The sequence below is a fragment of the Etheostoma spectabile genome, chromosome 12, assembly GCF_008692095.1.
Source record: "Etheostoma spectabile isolate EspeVRDwgs_2016 chromosome 12, UIUC_Espe_1.0, whole genome shotgun sequence".
Taxonomy (NCBI): domain Eukaryota; kingdom Metazoa; phylum Chordata; class Actinopteri; order Perciformes; family Percidae; genus Etheostoma; species Etheostoma spectabile.
This window is the reverse complement of record NC_045744.1, coordinates 27973903-27991335: the sequence shown is the minus strand read 5'-3', so window position 1 is coordinate 27991335 and position 17433 is coordinate 27973903. Positions and strand designations below refer to the sequence as shown.

Below are 17433 nucleotides of genomic sequence, written 5' to 3'. Positions count from 1 at the left end.
TTTTCGGGGATCAATAAAGTATTTCTGATTCAAGGGAAGGGCACGCAATTTTGCAGCCTCAGTGGAAGGTGTTAATACTGGAAACACATCAAGTGCAAAAAGAGAAAAATGTAACTGATAAGTCAACAAAGGGGTTGTGGCTGCTGTGTGAGGAGGGTCACAGATTGGAGTTGTGCCCCAGAGTGGAGAAAAAGCTGCACAGAGAGAAAATTGACTTTCTGAAGGTGAAAGGTGTTTGTTTTGGGTGTATGACTGTTGGACACATGAACAAAGATTGTCATGGACATCGGTCTTGCAAGTTGTGAAACCTGAAACATCCTACTTGCCTCCACATCCCTTCAAAAGAAAAGGAAATCAAATCAGAGGGGACACACCAAGAAATAAGTCATGCAGGTTCTCCTAAGACTTGTGCCCATATACAGTCCCTGACAAAAGTCTTATCGCTTGTGTACAAATTGACCTGAAGTGCCGCTGAAATATATTTCTAATCAAGATTTATTTACAAGAAATGGCTCATTTTAATCCCAACAGCTTTTGTAATAATGTTTCAGTGCAAAAAGAAACTGTCAAAAAGTATTCTAATATCCACAGCTTGGTAAACCCATTGAGTCAATTTTTGCAAGTGTTGTTGCCTTGTCATATGAGCTTCACCTGTGACTAATAATGGATCAATTAGGTCTCAGGTGTGTATAAAAACAACCCCAGTACACTAGACCTTCACATCAACTGCAACTAGACCTCTGCAAACATGCCTAAGATTCACCCTGAGACTAAAGTTTTGATTATCAAGAGGCTGAAGACCAGATCCACTGCTGATGTGGCAGACACCTTCAATGTGTCTCAGCGTCACATACAGAGGATTAAAAAAACATTTGAAGACACTGGAGATGTTTTTGACAAGCCCAGGTCTGGCAGACCCCGCAAGACAACTGCTCGAGAGGACCGTTTGTTGGCTCAAAAATCCAAGGCCAGCCCATTTTCCACTGCAGCAGAGCTCCACCAGACCTAGTCCCCTGAAGTCCCTGTGTCAACCAGAACAATTTGTCGGATTCTGTCTCGAAATGGCCTCCATGGTCGAATCAGTGCCCAGAAGCCAGCACTAAACAAAAGACAATTGAAAAACTGTGTGGCATTTGCCAAGGCCCACAGCCTGCTAAAAGGATGGACGCTGGAGAAGTGGAAGAAAGTGGATTTTTCAGATGAATCTTCTGCTGAATTACACCACAGTTGCCGCAAATATTGCAGGAGACCTACTGGAGCCCGCATGAATCCAAGATTCACCCAGAAAACCGTGAAGTTTGGTGGCGGAAAAATCATGGTCTGGGGTTACATCCAGTATGGGGGTGTGCGAGAGTTCTGCAGGGTGGAAGGCAACATCAATAGTCTCAAATACCCAGAAATCTTAGCTACCTCTTATATTCCCAACCATAAAAGAGGCCAAATTCTCCAGCAGGATGGTGCTCCATCGCATACTTCCATCTCCACTTCAAAGTTCCTCAAGGCGAAGAAGATCAAGATGCTCCAGGATTGGCCAGCCCAGTCACCAGACATGAACATCATTGAGCATATGTGGGGTAGGATGAAAGAGGAAGCATGGAAGACCAACCCAAAGAATATTGATGAACTCTGGGAGGCATGCAAGACTGCTTTCCTAGCTATTCCTGATGACTTCATCAATACATTGTATGAATCCTTGCCAAACCGCATGGATGCAGTCCTTCAAGCTCATGGAAGTCATACAAGATATTACATTTGAATCTCACAACACCACTATTTAATTTGCTGACATATTTTAGTATTTGTAGTAAATTTGTTCAATTTATGTATAGGCAACAAAACTTTTGTCTTGCCAAAATTTGACCTTTCTGTCTTGTTTAAATTATAAATCTTTTTTTAGTGAAACTAATTTATTTCAGTGCATTGAACATCATTTAGGAGGGTTTTAGCTTTTCATATGAGCTATTTCTTACACCAATTGATTAATTAAAAGTCAGGTTAATAGCAGGTGTTTCTACAAAATAGATCAGCGACAAGACTTTTGTCAGGGACAGTAGGGGCCGGTTTGCAAGATGGTTTTTTGCCGATTATCCCTGTACAAATCAAGGCTATGTAAGGCAATAAGATGCAAAAAACATATGCATTTTTAGATTCCGGCAGTACAGACGCTTTCTGTTCTGAGCAACTCATGAGGCAACTGAAAGGGGAGAGGCAGAAATGCCAAGATCCTGTTGAGAACCATGAGCCAAGAAAAGTTTGTCGACAGTCATGTTGTTTCAGGACTAGAGGTATCTGCACTCAATAGTAACACTTTCTTTGAATTGCCTGATGTATTTACACAAAATGAGATGCCTGTGACTTGTGATAACATTCCACAACAAGTAGAGTGAAGTGCCAGGCAACATTTACATTCAGTGGAAATTCCCGTCATCGATGCTGATGGAGTGGAGTTGTTGATTGGAACCAACGTTTCAAGAGTAATGGAACCATGGGAAGTGGTAAACGGCAAGGATGGAGGACCTTATGCTGTCAGAACCCTATTGGGATGGGTTATTAATGGACCATTGCTGAAAACACAACCTATGTATTACCATTACAGTCAACCAAATATCTATTGCTAACATAGAGGAACTGCTGGTGAAGCAACGCAGCCATGACTTTAATGAAAAATCAACAAGAAAAGATAGAAATGTCCAGAGAAGAGCTCAAGTTTAGTGAAATCTTGAACAGTTCAGCTGAACGCAGCAACAATCATTACTGCATGAGATTACCTTTCATGGAGGAAATGTTACCATGCCTAACAACAGTCATGTTGCTGAACAAAGGGACCTTTGTCTGAAAAGGAAATTTAAGAAAAATGCTACCTTCAAAGAAGAATCCACCCACTTTTTCAGTGATGTCATAAAGAATATGTAGAAAAGGTACCAGAAAATCAACTGAAAGGAAAAGAAGGAAAGGTCTGGTACATCCCACATGACATGTACCATCCAAGAAAGGGAACCTTAAGGATAGTATTTGCCTGCAGTGCAAGCTTCAAGGGGATGTCGCTCATCAGTCACCTGCTTCTCATCATAGTTGTCAGATTTATCTATCATATAATAAACTAGAGAGAGGCAGGACAGTACAGCCCAACCAGGCTCCTCCTCTTTACCCTGTTATTTAGTAGTAGTTTTAGACACCTGGGGGACTTTCTTTGACACACTGAGCTCCTCTCTCCTCTTTCCATTTGTGTGCATCATGTCCTAGAAATGCATGTTACTAACCTAGCTCTGGGGAGTAATTCCGCGGAGTCCTTATGTTCTTTTTTGCCCAGCATGTTGTAATGGGAAAATTACATTTAACCAATGATTTTCATATTAATTATTCATAATAAGATCTCAAATGCCTCTCAGAGTATATGACTTCTGTATCTGTCATATGTGTGTTTTTCCTTGATGGGAGACAACTGGGTTTGTAATGACTCCACACCATTTCCACCAAGGATAGATGACGTGGAGCCTGACAGAAACAGTTGCCTAGAACGCTGTTTATCATAGCAGGTCCCAGGTCGAGACCAGAGCCTATCCAAGAGACAAGATGTCCTTTTCTAGCTAAGATAGAATGACCGGTCAAGACACTTGGACACACGAGGGACAGATTCAGAAATACGTAAGAGCTCCAACTGTCTGCCTGAGGTCCACTGATTGTTATGTTTCAGATTAAACTGGTTTCCGAACAAGGGTTGGTTTTCCTCTGGGGGCACTGCATATAAAGAAGTGTATTACTGACTGTATTTACCAGAACTGTTGCCACTTTGTAACTTTGTTTCATTGTGAAAGCTGTTCTCGTCATTTGATTGTTCTCTGCAGAAAACAATTAAACCCTTCCACCGAATACCTAAACTTTTAATCCAGTTTGCAGCCTGTCTTTATTTTGTCTCAACAAGGTCTCTTCTTCCGCTCAAATTCCTCCCTCGCTGAACAGAAACTTCCACAACAATGTTTCCTTGGATCAGGGAGTCTCCAAAATCATGTTTGCAGCTGTCACCGTGGTCCTGCTACACGTTCAGCGATGCCAAGTTACATCCTGCTGCGCTCTGCGGTGCCCTGCTGCGTCCAGCTGTGCCTTGTAACGCCGTACAGTGCCTTGCTATGCCATGAACTACTACAAACTACAATTTTTTCGTGACTGTTATTGCCACTCTTCATTTTAACCCAAACCAGTCGTCAGACACGCCTACCAAGAGCCTGGGTCTGTCCGAGGTTTCTACCTTAAAGAGAGTTTTTCCTCGTCATTGTCGCACTGTTGCTTACTCTGGAGGGAACTACTAGAACTGTTGGGTCCTTGTAAATTACGAAGTGTGGTCTAGACCTACTCTATCTGTAAAATGTCTCAATAACTCTTGTTATGAATTGATACTATATATAAAATTTAATTGTATTCAGGGACCTGATCTGACGTATTTATTGCTTGGAGTTCTGACAAGGTTTTGTCAAAAAGTTGTATCAGTAATGGCTGATATGCAAATGTATCATCAAGTCAAAGTGACAAAACAGGATGTAGATTTTCTTTGCTTCCTGTGGTGGCCAACTTAACTAATACATCTCACTGAATACAGAATGACTGTTCATCTATTTGGTGCAATATCATCACCCAGCTGCATCAATTTTGACTTAAGACAAACTGCTGAGGACAACAGGGCAAAGTTTCCAGTATACGTGGTGTACACAATCAAGCACAATTTCTATGTGGATGACAAATGGATTAGTAACAGCAGGTCAGTGTTGGAATCCATTGATGTGGAAAAAAGAGCTAAGGGAGTGAAACAATCGGTTCACCCTGTCGAGAGAACATTTGGACTGCAATGGTGTGCAGAAACTGACACCTTCAGGTTTAAAATGGCAGTGCAGGACCATTGACAAGATGAGGTATCTTGTCTGTAATAAGCTCAGTGTACGATCCCATTGGATTTTTAGCACCCTTTACTTGCCAAGTTGATGCTGCAAAATCTCTGTAGGTTGGGATGATCAAATTTCCCCAAACTACCAACTACAGAAAGTGGGGTGGCTAGAGGATCTAAGAAAGCTCAGCACATTTAGCGTACCAAGATGCATCAAGCCCAAAGATTTTGAACCGCTCACACGTGCCCAACTACATCACTTTTCTGATGCCAGCGAGGACGGTTTTGGTACAGTATCGTACCTGAGGCTGCAGAATGACAAGAAAATTCATCTTGCCTTCATTCTAGGAAAAGCAAAAGTTGCTCCACTAAAGAAAGTGACCCAAGTCACCGCTGCTGTGCTTGCAGTTTGAGTTGATAGGAGGCTGAAAACAGAACAGCAGCTAGAGTTGGAAAATTCAACCTTTTGGAGTGACAGCACAACTGTGCTAAAGGACATTGGGAATGAAACAAAGCGTTTTCACACCTTTTGTGGCCAATAGAATCTCCACAATAAGACAACCCAATGCTGTCTCACCATGGAGGTATGTCAATACAAAGTAGAATCCTGCTGATGAGTCTTTCACGCAGGGTGAAAATTGAGTACCTTCTCACAAGCAGCAGATGAATCCATGGCCCAGATTTTAAGAATGTTAACACTGTGGATTTTCTCTATCAGCAGTGATGACCCAGAGGTCAAAGGAGAGGCTACAGTATATGCTATAGTCATTAAAGATGCCCTAAATGTAACAAGTATTGTCAACACAGATGCACAGAATGCAACAAACCAGTTGATCACTTATTCCTCTTCATGGAAAAGGTTAAAGACCTCAGTTGCTTGCTTTCTACAGGTGAGAAAGATGTTGCTGCTCTTGCGTCAGAAAAGAAAAGAAATACAAGCTTCTGTGTCCAGCAGTGGACTTGACATAATTTAACAAAAGAACAAAGTGGAAAAGGAGATGCAAGGTTCAGAACCACAGTGGCTGGTCAAATCATGTCCCCTGAAGATCTTGAAACCACTGAAAGTGCCATCATTCAACACTGTCAACTTGACAAGTTCAATGAACTGTTTTGAAACGGGGTCATCTGGAGTGAAGAAAAACAGCCACATTTACAAACTTGATCCAGTGTTAGAAAAAGGGTTCTTGAGAATGGGTGGAAGGCTCAGTAAAGCAGCAATGCCTCAGGGCATGAAACATCCAGTCATTTTGGCTAAAAACCAACATATCTCTACTCTCATTCTTCATCACATTCATGAGCAGTTAGGACATTTTGTAAGAAATCACCTGATTTCTAGACTTCGTCAGCGGTATCGGATCACCAGCGCAAATGCTACTGCAAGAAAGATTATCATCCTGCGTCATTTGTAGACGTTTTAGAGGTAAGCTGGGTGACAAAAAGATGGCAGATTTGCCGAAAGACAGACTGACCTCCCACCATTCACAAATGTGGGTGTTGACTACTTTGAGCCTTCGAAGAGAGGTTGCAGCTTCATAAAACGCTGCGGTGTTATCTTCACCTGCATGACCAGTAGGGCAGTGCAAATTCATTAGATACCAGTTCTTGCATCAATGCACTGCACAGAGGCCAGGTATTGCACCAAAGATCAGACAACGGAACTAACTTCGTAGAAACAGAACGTGAGCTGAGAGAGGCTCTGTCTGCTCTTAATCACCAAAAGTTAAAAATGCATTACTTCAGTCAGGAGTGAAATAGAGCTCTAACACTCCTGCTGCATCACATCATGGCAAAACATGGGAACGAATCATTCGTATGGTCAGACAGGTGCTGAAATCAGTCCATCATCAGCAAAGTGTTGAGGGGTTACAAATTCTTCTATGTGAGGTGGAAGCCATATGAAATGATCGTCCCATCACCAAAGTATCAAATGATCCGAACAATCTGGAACCCTTGACCCCAAATCACTTCCTCCTGTTGAAAAGCCAACCTGCCCTCCCACCTGGGCTTTTTCGAGAAGAGCGATTTGTACATGAAATGACGTTGGAGGCCAGTTCTGTTCTTATCGGATCTCTTCTGGCACAGATGGATTTGGGGTACTTACCTCTGTTACAGGGACGACAACGGTGTACCAAGGACAAGAGAAGCTTCATCATTGGAGACATAGTCATTGTGGCAGACTCTAATGCCCCTCGCGGATCCTGATTGTTAGGGAAGGTACTGCAGACCTTTCCTGACAAGTCCAGACCAAGTGCAACATTCTGGAGAGACCAGTCACAAAGATTTGTTTTCTGCAAGAAGCTGGATAAAGACTGATGTATTGGACGTATGTATGTATACATGGACATTATGAACTGAAAGCACACATGTGCATGATGGATATTTTATTGGCTCCATTGTTTGTATGGTGTTAAATTGTTATTATAGAGTAACAATTAGGGTATCCAAAATTGTATCCAATTTTGGTGTGTTTACTGTTAGTGGTAAGTTGTATAGGGGTGACGCTCTTCCACCTGCACGCTAGGGGGCAGGAAATCACATTGGTTAGGGAATGCTAAATGAGGAAGTCACAGGTGAAGAGCATTAGGGGAATTACAATCTGGGAAGTCACTGTGCATGTGTGTATTTCCTGGATGGAGTTTGTCATGTCCCACTGTTAGCATTGTGTTTACTGTTTTTGCATATGTATGAGCTCAATTTACATCAGTGAGACAAGTAGCAGTAGCTTTATAAATAGTTTTATTGTGTATAAAATAAAGTATTAACCGCATGCCATGGCAGACCTGACTTATTTTGCACCATTTCGCTTTGGAGATTACTTCAAATTCCCGCAAGTGGCTTCTTTTGTGGTACGATTGCCACTACAATTATGTTGAATTGCATATTTATTTTTTTGAAAAGCATTGAATTTTCTTGAGGAAAGACCCCTAAATCCCTCCGCCAAATATGATCACTTAAGTCTTTGATAAACCCAGGGAAAACACTGAGTTAAGCATGTGAAACCAAATGGAGACCAAGTGGTATCAGGCCGGTGTGTTACCGTGATCAGGAAACAGCTGAGGGACGTGGTTGAGGATGAACTCCACCACGATGGACTGAACCCTGACCTCCATGAAGGCTGCTGTACCATTAAACCCAGACGCCTCGATGTCCTTGGACCTAACACACAGATTGGATGATTGATTGGTTGTTGGAGAGAAAAATGTAAAAGAAGAAATCAATGCATGTTGGAAGGAAATAAAGCAAGGATAACTACTGGTGAATAAATAAACAGATAGTAGGGCCACACAATATATTTTTTATTGTTGTGGCGATTTCAACTGGCGTAATGAGCACATTGCGAAAGGATACAACACATTGCGACTTAGATTTTTTTGTGTTAGATATATAGATAAATATAATACAAAGATTATTTTTGGGGCATTTTAGGTCTTTATTTCTACAGGACAGCTGAAGACATGAAAGGGAAGAGAGTGGGGAAATGACATGCAGCAAAGGGTCGGAGTCGAACCCGCAACCGCTGTATCAAGGAGTGGACCTATATGAATGGGCGCATGCTCCACCAGGTGAGCTACCCAGGCAGCCTATATTCGACAAGCAGTATGATGTATTTCGGTAGAATATTGAAAGCAAAAACAGGACTGAGAACCCTTCATATTTTTATTTATCGCAATAATATTCAACGTTTTTGAATATTAGATATTCTCCTCATGTTGTACAGCCCTGATAGATGAATGAAAGGATGAATGAATGAATGCAGGAGAAAATTAAGTAGAGTGAAGGAGGGAGGGAAGGTAGAGGGGAAAACAGTGAAGTAATATGTGGAAGGATGAGAAGATGGGTAGGGAGGAATGTATAGAAGAAATGAGAAAATTAAGAAAGAGAACCTACTAATTTATAATATCATCAAGCAAAATAGCTCTATTAGTTAAATGTATTGTTAAGAGCTTAATGGGTAACAAACTACACACATCATGACACACACCTGACAAATCACTCCGGCTTCATGTCACAACACAAACCGCTTGTGTATATCTTCCAGAGGTGGAAAGTGACAATTTACAATTAATCACATTACTGTAACTAGGTAGTTTTTTTGTCAATTTTTACGTTTCAAAGTAGTTTTTTTAAGATCTCTACTTTTACTTCCATATGTTTTTGTTGAAGTATTATACTTGTAATTTAAATGCTATCAGTTACTGGGTAAAAAAAAGTAAATAAAAAAGCTAACGTTTGTATTGGTCAACAAATTCAAATCTAAAGCATCTTTGTCCCCTTATCAAATCCCAAAATACTGTGATTTGAATAAAGTACAATAGGTATGATTAACATATTACATTTGTATTAATATAAAAGAAATTTATCTCCCCTGCTGTTAAAAAGTAACTTTTACTCTTGTGTAAATTTTACGTGAGCTACTTTTTACTTTTAACTTGAGATTTTTATACCGGTAATTTTGCTTTTACTTCAGTAAAGTTCATCAGAGTAATAGTACTTTTACCCAAGTAGAATATTTTGTACTCTGATATTTCCCAGCAGCGTGGCTCAGTGTCTTGCTCAAAGAAACCTCAATAGAAAAAGCCAACATATATACTATGAAAGATTATTGAAAGATTCTAATATGAGCAAACCTGAGCAGATTGGGAGCCCAGACGATGGCCAAGTTCCTGGAGTGCATGTTGGTTTCTGAGCAATAAGAGGCCATTCTCACAAGATGGCGCATCAGAAACTCCAGAGTCCTGATGGCAAGAGAGTGAAGCGCTCAGTTAATGAGTAAAAAACAACATAAAAGCTTGAGAAAGTGTGAATTGGCTAAATCACTTATCTTTAACAATTGTAAGGGCATGACGCATGTTAAATGAGGGCAGGCATGTTAAATGAAGCAACAGTGTTACACCCAACCTTCCCCTACCTGGCTTCTTAATGGTAGGGCACTGACATCTACATATAGCTTACAGGGGCCATTCCAGGATTTTTTTTGGGTGGCTTTGGGTGGAACAATAATCAGTCAGTTGGGGGGGGAGTCTTACTTTTAAACAAATTGTATATCCAAATACAATACACATTTTCAATAGGCTAAGTCTGCCACTTAAAAACAAAAAAATCACAGAACCATTGATTGGTCATGTGACAAGGGTTGGGAAGAGAGGCCAAACAATCAGCCAAGTGACAGTACTCTGATCCAATGGAAATCACAACTGTCAGATTGACAGCACTGTAGCCCAACGGATTAGAGTGCCCCCCTTCTAGCCCCGCCCTTGCCTAGGGGAAGGGGCTAGAAGGAAGAGGGAAGTTGAAAAACTGAACAAAGAGGCAGGCCACATGTAGATACCACCAGTTTTTCCTAACTAGTGTGGACTCTAAAAATCCCCAAAACTCATCCAAACTCAAAGTAAAATAATGTAACAAAGCTGTAAAGGTTCCCACTGGATGGTTTAACTGCAGAGAAAAACAGACGTTAACCTGCTTTCTCAGCGCAGAAAGGGTTTAATGTGGTTTTCATGTAGAAAGCAGCATGAAATGAATAAAAGAGGCCCTCAGACGGTTATACCGGACTGTACCTGTAATGTGGTGCCGGTAGTTCTTGCAGCACATCTCGGATCTTTACCAGCCTCTCCTCTTCCAGCTGGATGGCCACAGCCTCCTGTAACACCCATTTGAAAAGACACAGGTCACTTCTAATTGTAATTTAGTATTTGTTGGAAATATAGCAGATATCTGGACATAAGCTGATGTTTATATTTCATATACTTTCGGGTAGGAAATTAATGATTAATTTCAATGAATGTAGTTTTTTATTGTCATTCCTAAAAAATGTGTCCAGCCCAAAATTCCTTACAAGACACCATTGTTTACAACCAAGGACCAGATACCAGATAGTAGCAACACATATATTAACATATATATTTAACAAATGAACCTTCTTGTCATTTTTTCCCCATGCTTTAGAGACAAAGGTCGACCAACTTATACACATTATATTTAAACAACCACTCCAGTTTGTCATCATCGGTACACTGAACATTTCTGGATTTCATTTTGGATGGATGTTCTTAACTCACATAAGTACTTTATACCCCTGTGATACCCCAGTCCAACAAGGAGGAAATTATGTTTGCATGTTGGAGCTACTCACCGCAAACTTGTCATACAGCTGGTATGTGAGCAGAGGGTTGGGCAGCTCTCTGAAGTAAGCTTTACACAGAGAGCTGACACAGTGGATGTCCTGCAGGTACACATCCTTGTGCAGATCTGGAGTCCCGTCACTCTCAAACTCACTCCTGGTTGTATGCACACACAGATTCACTTTAGAGCAGGAATATTTAACAGGGGGTCCATGACCCCTAAGGGGTCCTCAGAGTAAGTGCAGGGGCGCCACCAAATTCTTTTAAAAATGTTTAGATTTTCAAAAAGACAAACTGATAAAAAAGGAGTTTAGTCCGGGGGATCAAGTTCTTGCGTTACTGCCTGTTGTGAGCTCGCCTTTCAGGCTAAATATGGAGGTCCTTGGTTGTTGAGCGGAGGTCTGACCTCAATTACATCATTGCAACACCGAGGAGGGAAAAGTCAACACAGTTATGTCATGTCAACCTTCTCTAGCCCTATTAAAACGTGAGGCTGATGTAAGTCAGACAGTAAGTGACAAGGTGCATCCTGTTCTGCTTGTGAGTGTGGTGTCTGAATCACCGGGCGCGGATGGAGTGCTGGAACCAGTTTGTTGTATGGTCGTCTAAAAAATTCGGAGACATTTTCCAACCTTGATCGTCTGTTGGTGCACTTTATGAAGTCTAGGCGTGGTGACTCGTCTAGTCTGATATGTCAGACATGACATGTTCCTGCATGCACAAATTGGATCGAACATGAGAAACTTAGACATCTGGACTTTGAGGTTGCGTACTTGCTGGAAGATAATATAGCACTTCCATCATCTTCTAGTTGGTCCACTCCGTGTATTTTGGTCCCTAAGCCTGATAGAACGCCTAGATTTTGTCCAGACTTCAGAAAGGTAAACTCAGTCACTACACTAGATCCCTTTCCGCTGCCGCGTATGGCTTTGCAGTATTTTGAGGTCTACATTGGCGGGGGGCAGCTTGTGGTGTACACTGATCACAACCCGCTGATGTTTTTTACAGTCACTTAAGTGTCACAAGGTTATGAGGTGATTGTTGTTCTTGCAGGACCACGCTCCTGAGATTAGGCATATTAAAGGGGTGGACAACGTAATAGCAGATGCATTGTTACGTGCCCCTCTGCTCTAAGTGGATGTTGCCGTCTTTTGTTGTCTTGTGACCTGTTTTCTTAAATTGCCTCCCAGGTACCTGCGGTTTGCTGAAGATGGGACGGGGGTGAGCGGTCGTCCGGCACAATCTGGAGGTCTACTGTACTTGTCTGTTTGTATATATGTTAGGTTGGTAGTTTGGTGGTGTTTACTTTTTTTGGGTGTTTAGTTGTGTTGGGTGGTTGTTGGTTTTGCCAGTGGCTCCTTTGGGCCTCTGACTTTATTGGGGGGGGGGGGGGGGGGGGGAGTGACGGCCTCTGTGTGATCCAATGAGGCCACTTGCTTTGACTTTAAGTTACAGAGATACAAATATGTTAAGTTTAATCTTTTGTTGAATAAATCCCTTTTTTTATCATCAAACGCTGCTTTGTTCCCTCTTCTGTCATGGCCTTGAGCCGGGTTGTGACAAAAGATATACAATATGAATCCAACATATAGCTAGATAAATTGGCCTATATGTAAAACAAAATTGATTTACACATTGAAGATAAGCTTACTATAGGTAAGGTAGCCACTATGGTAGCCTACAGTTGAGCTTGAGGATTCCTCGTGTCTTCCACATGTATGTTAAACATTACAGCATGTTGTATAAATAATGCATTATTTTAGGAATTTATTTTCATCCAACCGGCCTAGTTTAAAATGCAATTTAATTTTATAAAATATACTGTATGTGCAAAAATTGGGGGGGCCCTACTCCATCTCTCTTTCAGATACAGGTTCCTTGGCATAAAAAACATTGAAGAGCCCTGCTCTAGAGGTATAAATCAGCACAACATCAAAACTTCGGTGGAGCATGCATTTACACATGATATTTTCAAAGAAACATGCCTTAGTTTCTGTATGTTGGACGACACTCCAGACAACCTGTAGATGCCATCCACAATTCCCTGCTTCTCAACAAACTCACTGCAGCATTGCAAGACCTGAGGAACTGTGTGAAACAGGGAAATCATGAAATTAATGATTAAATAAAATGATATGCAAAATGTGCAATGTGTTGACTTCATTCAAAAAAAAATCAGGGTTTATAAATTGGGTCTGTGTGTTTCTCTGTTTAATAAACAGTAGTCATACCCCTTATATGTTCTGATTATTGTGACACAGAAAGTGCCCTCACACTGCTATCTCATGACTGTGACTTATTTTATTGAATGTGGACACCTAGTTGTTATTGAAACAGTCTCTTATGCAGAATTAAAGAAGCTTTGGGAATTAGATGGCAATGTGCAGGGTTTTTTCCCCATTTTTTGCAGATTATTTATGGATGTGCATGTACCTTCTGATGATTGCCAAAAATGTAATGCACAAAATATGTAGTGCAAATATGTATTAGCATCATATCATCACATATTAAAAGCATGGAGTATGAGTACTGTATCAAAATTATTTAAGACACAATATACAGAGGTGTTCTTAATGTATACATTTTTACAATTTCTATACCTTAAAGGTCCCATGGCATAAAAATATCACTTCATGTGGTTTTTAACAATAATACGCATTCCCTCAGCCTGTCTATGGTCCCCCAGCGGCTAGAAATGGTGATAGGTGTAAACCGAGCCCTGGGTATCCTGCTCTGCCTTTGAGAAAATGAAAGCTCAGATGGGCCAATCTGGAATTTTGCCCCTTATGAGGTCATAAGGGACAAGGTTACCTCCCCTTTCTCTGCTTTGCCCGCCCAGAGAATTTGGCTCACCCATGAGCGAGAGACATCATGGCTTTCAAACAAGCAAAGTGCCCCCCCCCCACACACACACACACACCTCCTCAATAGCTACAAGACTCAGACACATACTATGGAAGACTCATTGTGGGACTGGCACTAGTGGCTGTAATTCTGCACCAAGGCTGAATTTTGGTATGAAAGATATGGTTTTAGGGGACCACTAATGCCATATAAAAGCATCCAAAAAGCACCATGTCATGGGACCTTTAAAATATTTTGGGAAGCCATTGATTTTGCCTGGAATATTTCAACAACTACTTAATGGATTGATAAAAATTCATAGAGAATGGTCCACACAGGATAAATCCAACTGACTGTTGATTCTCTGACATTTCCTCTACAGTTTCCATCAGGTTCCTATTTTTGGTTTTGTGGAGTGAAATGCCTCACAAACTATTAGTTGGATTGGTACAGACGTTGGAGTTCAAAATGAAAATGCACTCTTAAGGAGTTTGAAATGGCAGGATGGACTGTTCAACACAGACTAGTGAGAGAAATTAAACAGCAGCATGTTCTCACAAGGCTCACGATTGAAAGTGACCAAGAGTTACTTAGTCGAGAATTTGCGTAGGCATGTGGTTAATGCTGCATGGTTTGAAAAGATGATTGAAGATGTACCATAAAATTGCATGGGCAAGTATTTTCTTGACTTCATCACTTCAAAATGACAAACCAAGCATTTTTAAAAACATGACAAATGTTCTGACCAAATGTCAGCTGTAGAAAACCTTTCAACCATCACTCCTGTTGAATGATTCTCTTACCCACTGCAGAGTGACATTTAGAGGATGTAATGTGTGGTTTTGAAATATTCACAAAAACACATTTGGTAACACTTCCATTTAACCAAATAAATGAGACAATTTATCCATATCTTACAAATTTTTATATAAACTCTGTATGGTTATTGACACTGATGTTTCTGGTGAGGTTACAGGCAGATCTATTTATATAGAATCTGTACAGCATGGTGTATAGTGTGTGCGTTCTAATGCCTGTCAAGAAGAAAAGGGTAACAGGACTGGTTCAGTTCACTTACTCTCTTGATTGGAGGCGGCCAGGTGCTCCAGCAGATCACATCCAAACACCTTGTCTTTGTTCCCTGCTTTTCTTCGAACTCGCCGCATCTCTACCTGTCTGCAGTTTCACCTCACATTCAGACTGGCCCGAGCTGTTCTGTTTGTGACCGTCAGACCGTCTGTCTGTGTGGCTGCTGGATGTGTTGCCCCGCTTGGTTAATGCAACACTGACTTCGTGGAGGCCATGCACATTTCACAGATTTAACCGTGCTGCTGCTGCTGCTTCTGTCTCCCTTGCCTCAGTGCATGTTGTTGGGTGCTAGTTATTTCCTCTATAGGCTGCGTTCTATTTGGAGTTCATACGTTATAGCTGGAGTGTTTGGACATACTTTAGGTTAGCTTCCACCCTGCAAAAAGCAGAAATAAGTTTCAAACACCAGCTTCAGGTTGCAGACCACAATCTCCCCCAGACTCAAACGACAAACCGCTCTGAATCCCCAGCATGCATATGTGGCTCTCTACTTCCTCCCTGATGCACTCAATTTATTTCGAATGAAAGGCCACACCCTTGCCTCTGTACTTCTCCTATTCAGTGAAGTGAGCCTCAGAATGTTTCACTCCAAGCACACCATACTGTCTGTGTGTGCTGGTGGACCCACCTAAACGTCCACTCTCAGCTCCGGCCTGAGGACTGGGTTCAGCCCAGGGCCGGTCCCTGCTTCCTGCCTGCACGCCATAGCCATTGCGGCCCCACTTTTTTCACTGCAGCGGAAGTCGAGCACTCTTTCAGCCTGAACATATAGACTCGTACAGACGTTCAAACTCACTCCCCACCCCTTCCATCTTCCTGACACCTGCTACTGCTCTCCTTCTGTCCACCATCCCTCTCTATCTGTCCACTTTTAGGAAAGGGTTCAAACGTAGAAACGTGAGGAAATAAAAAAAAAGTTCAAAAGCTAATATGAGTGTTCCTACCTTCAGTCTGCATCGGCACACAAGTAGCAGCATAAAATGATGACGCAAGAAACCGCTAAACTTCCCCTGTTAACTTCCTGAGTGTCTCTCCTTCTCTTGTGCTTTCTCTCTATATGTGGCCCACGGTTTCTCCGCCTATGCTGACTGAGTAGGGAAATCAGTTCAGTGTATCTGTTCAATGCATCTATTTCCCTTTATGTGCTCTGTTTGCCTCTGGACCGAGCTCCATGTGTGTTTCTCCCCAGGACAAGAAGAAATGAACATGTAATGTACATATCTGACAAACTCAACTCATTTCAGCCCATTTCTTTTGACTCTGTCAGTTGTACATCACTGCCACGTGCCAATACGGACCCCTGCAAAATAAAGCTACACACAGAACCTTAGTGAGCTGTAGAAGTATCACAAAGTTCAACAAAAGCTCCAAAAGGTTTGGTGCAATTACCAGAAATTACTTTAACATGCAACAAACTACTGCAAATATCTAAATACCACAACGTAAATATGCTCTCCATTACAAGTAAAAGTTACATAAAATGTAAACATTTAAAATGTTACATTAGTAAAAGTACAGAAGTAGTAGCAACTAAATATGCTTTCACTTTGTTACTGTAGCAGTGGTGGTAATTTAATGCAATGTAAAGCATCATAAAATGGAAAGTGAAGTGCAAGTACCTCAACATTTTGTTCAAGCATAGAGTTAAATGTTCTTAGTTTTTTACCACTATTGTGTTTTTTTTAGACATTGGTAAGAAGAAAATACCTGGATATTACTTTGGCATTAGCGTACTATAGGGATCTCTTACAGAAGTCAATGCAGGGGGGCCTCCAAATTACTGTTTCTTCAGGAAGTAAAACGTCTTAACATGAATCCAAAAAATTAGCAAAAATAAATCCCTACTGCTTACTGCATTTAGGTAAGGTAGTCATTATGGCCATCCACAGAGAGTTAATCCTAAGGATTCACTGTGACACATATTTAACATTAAAACATGATTTATTAAATCATGCCAGCAATTATTAGGCTATTTTAATAGCTTAGTATTCTATGCAAAAAATGTATGTATAAAGGCTTTATGCTGCCCTACACGTTATTGCAGGACAACTTTACCATGCAACTTCATTTTCAACAATATACAGTATGTAGAAGGGTGTCCCTGCTTCGCCTCTCTTTTAGTTAAAGGGTCTTCAGCTTAAAAAATGTTAAAGACCTCAGGTGTACTATATACTGTGTGATATTGTAGCCCCTAATACAGTGTTTATAAGTTGTCACAGATGGCTTTATTTGTGGTTAATAAAGCCATTAACAATGTTTTATAGAGCCTTTATTTATAATATTATATTGAATGTGGTTTCTGTATATCGATGTCAACATCAAGTTATGGATATTGTTTTTTAAAGCTTTAGTATTTTAGGTCATTTTTGATGTATAATTACAAGAAAAACAGAATGTCTTGCCATGTTAGCAACTTTGTCATATTTGCAAATGCCTTTTGTCTCCCAGATTCACCGTGAGTGCTGATTTCCGCCGCTGTGCGGATTTAGTCAAATCTTTACG

General features: G+C 41.0%; 1 protein-coding gene across 3 annotated transcripts in view; it reads right to left on the bottom strand.

Moving 5' to 3' along the window:
• The window catches only part of si:dkeyp-68b7.12 (rho GTPase-activating protein 30), a 34845-nt gene extending 18818 nt beyond the window's left edge, over positions 1-16027 (bottom strand). The window contains exons 1-7 of one of the 3 annotated variants that reach the window (XM_032531937.1): positions 15876-16027; positions 14921-15307; positions 12984-13086; positions 11010-11154; positions 10435-10517; positions 9505-9612; positions 7914-8032 (exon numbers count right to left, since the gene is read on the bottom strand). In XM_032531937.1, the coding sequence (XP_032387828.1) occupies positions 7914-8032; positions 9505-9612; positions 10435-10517; positions 11010-11154; positions 12984-13086; positions 14921-15008 (646 nt within the window). In that variant the 5' untranslated portion in view covers positions 15009-15307; positions 15876-16027. Of the gene's footprint in view, positions 1-7913; positions 8033-9504; positions 9613-10434; positions 10518-11009; positions 11155-12983; positions 13087-14920; positions 15476-15875 lie in introns of those variants that run through there. The other 2 variants (XM_032531936.1, XM_032531938.1) reach the window with 2 other exon arrangements.
• Between the last annotated feature and the right edge of the window lie 1406 nt (positions 16028-17433).